Raw genomic sequence first — 2,695 nt, forward strand, 5'->3', positions numbered from 1 at the left:
TATATATATATAATTTTATTTTATTTATTATTTTATATATATATATATATATAAAATATATTAATATAAAAATTTTATTTTAAATTATTCTATGTAAAATATAGATAATTCTATATAATATAATAATTTTTTATCAGAGTATCGGTAATAGCATTAATCAATCAATAATCAACAATTAATAATATAATTAGTCACTATTCACAGAATAAAATATTTGGCACTTACGGATTTATTTCTCGAAATGACATTAATATCGAACAATCTCTAGCACATGAAAACAATAAATAATTTTGCAAACATAATAAACTTTCGGTATTTATAGTTAAATATGTTTCTTTTTCGTGTATATTATTTTCATTATGTATTGTGCTATATTTATTGTACCATAAATTATTTTTTTCAATGTGCATTGGTATTAAGATTGATTTTTGTATAAGAAAAATATTTTCATTTAATTCATTAATATGTTTGTTGCTACTATAATCGTCATCAAACTTTGATCTTATTGAAGTGGAAATATCTTTGGCACATGTTTGTATATAAGCTTCTTTTAATATTTCAGGATTTTCTGTAATAGTTTTCTGAAAAAAGATTGTTTTGTTATGATCTATTGAAATAAATTTGGTGATAGAGAATAGAAATGAAATATGAAATCTTAATTGATAATTATTCAGAAATTATGTGATATTATATATTATATTATACATTACAATATTACATTCAAATGATATAAATTCTCATATGTATATATATATAGTTTGGCACTATTAAATGTTACAATTGATAATTAATACAATTTTACGAATATAAAAATAATTAAAGAAATTTGTTGCATTTAAGATATTTTTTAATGAATTTTTTCCAATGGTTTTGAAAAAAAAGAAACAAAATTAATTTGCGTAGAATGGATAATTTTTTCATAAGTATTAAATTTGAATTAGGTTAAACTTTATTTTTTAATCAGCGGTCGGTATATTTAATAATGTTAATTAATAATTGGAACTCTGAATTCATCAGTTATCGAAGTTGAGATTTTATAATCTACTATCTTTTATTTCTATAATATCTACGAAATGTTACCTCAACCGACCACTAGTATTTTTTGAAATTAAATTCTATTTAATTATAATATTACATATTAATTAAATGAATATCTAATATTTATTTACTTCATTTTTTATATACTTACTTTTTGTTTGAAATAAGATATTCGATGATCGTTAAATTTAAACATATTTATCATATTAGTATATATTATATCATCATTTAATAATGAATAAAATTTTGAATATGTATTATAAACATATTCTGAACTAATAAAGGGTAGCCTTTGCATACGAAGAATTCGTTCTAGCACTGAATTATTTGGCAATATTTCACCCTTTAAATCGCACGCCTGTAAAAAATATAAATTTATGATTTATTTTTAAATTTTATTATAATTTTTTAAAAATTAAAAATATTTAATATGTATCCTATTTTGATATTTAAAAAATTTATAATTAAATGTAATTAAGTTTAGTAACAAAATTATTTAATATTTACCTCTCCAGCGAAATACAAAAATTTTTTAGTTTTTGCAATTAGATCTGTATTAATATAAGAAGTTGTTTTTAAATCATGTGTATCGAGAGATGTATATAATTCATAAGAAGAAAATATGTTAGACTTATATTCTTCCAAAATAAATGGATGTAAAAGAGCAGTACAAATTAAATTACAGAATTTATCAATGTATTCCTTCTTGGTAGAATTAACAGAATTACGAAACCAATCAGATAAGGCACATTCAAGATCGTTCAAAGATGATTCTTGATCATAGACTAGAATACCATTCTTAAAAATTTTTAAATTATTTTGAGGTGACTTTAATAATCCTTTTAGTGCCGATTTCATGCGTGTTTCTACTCCAGAAAAGAGATCAAATGGACAATAAGTACTGCGACATGTGATCATCTTCTTCTTTAACTGAAATTATAAATAATTATTAAAATATAATTTAAATATATGTTAATTATAAAAACTATTAATAATTAAATATATATTTATATATTTTATTTATTTTTTAATATTAATTTTTATTAATATTTATTTTTAAATAAATTACAGAAAAAAATATATTTTAATTATAGAGAAAAAAATAATGATAATATAATGAAATAAAAAAAAAATAATGGTAATAAATGAAAATAAGAATCAAACAAATAATATCTAGAACGTTACAATAAATATAAGTAAAATATAATTAATATATTTTATGCATTTTATACATTACATTATGGATCGATTCCAAGTTAAAAAAAATAAAATTAATATATAAAAATTTTTTGAGATTTGAGAATTGAGATTTATTTATTAGATTCTTGTAGATGATTCTTATAGATTGATTCTATAAGATTTATATCAGATAAAACAAAACAGAAATAAAGTGAAATAGTTTAAATTACTTAAAATATTATCCAATATAAAACATTCATCCAACATTTTGTTTTGTATTAATCTTACTTTTCTTAAAGAGTTCCTAGTTCTTCTAAAGTTATTCGTCTTAAATATGAATCCAAAAGCCAAATTTTTCCCTTATGTTTTAAGATTAATTTAAAGCTTTTAATATTTTTAATTTTTAAATAATATTTTATTTTTATCAAAAATGATATGTTTTTATAAAAATTCATAAAAGAACATATAAAGCAATTTT

General features: G+C 18.9%; 1 protein-coding gene across 1 annotated transcript; it reads right to left on the minus strand.

Annotated features, from left to right (window-relative positions):
• Positions 1-164: 164 nt before the first annotated feature.
• LOC102678697 lies at positions 165-1,995 on the minus strand. The gene is made up of 3 exons (XM_006625170.2): positions 1,546-1,995; positions 1,190-1,396; positions 165-581 (listed from the first exon to the last, which is right to left on the minus strand). The coding sequence occupies exons 1-3, from the start codon at positions 1,954-1,956 to the stop codon at positions 222-224; spliced, it is 978 nt and encodes a 325-aa protein (XP_006625233.1). The 5' UTR covers positions 1,957-1,995; the 3' UTR covers positions 165-221.
• Between the last annotated feature and the right edge of the window lie 700 nt (positions 1,996-2,695).

The sequence above is a fragment of the Apis dorsata genome, unplaced genomic scaffold, assembly GCF_000469605.1.
Source record: "Apis dorsata unplaced genomic scaffold, Apis dorsata 1.3 scaffold_51315, whole genome shotgun sequence".
Classification (NCBI taxonomy): domain Eukaryota; kingdom Metazoa; phylum Arthropoda; class Insecta; order Hymenoptera; family Apidae; genus Apis; species Apis dorsata.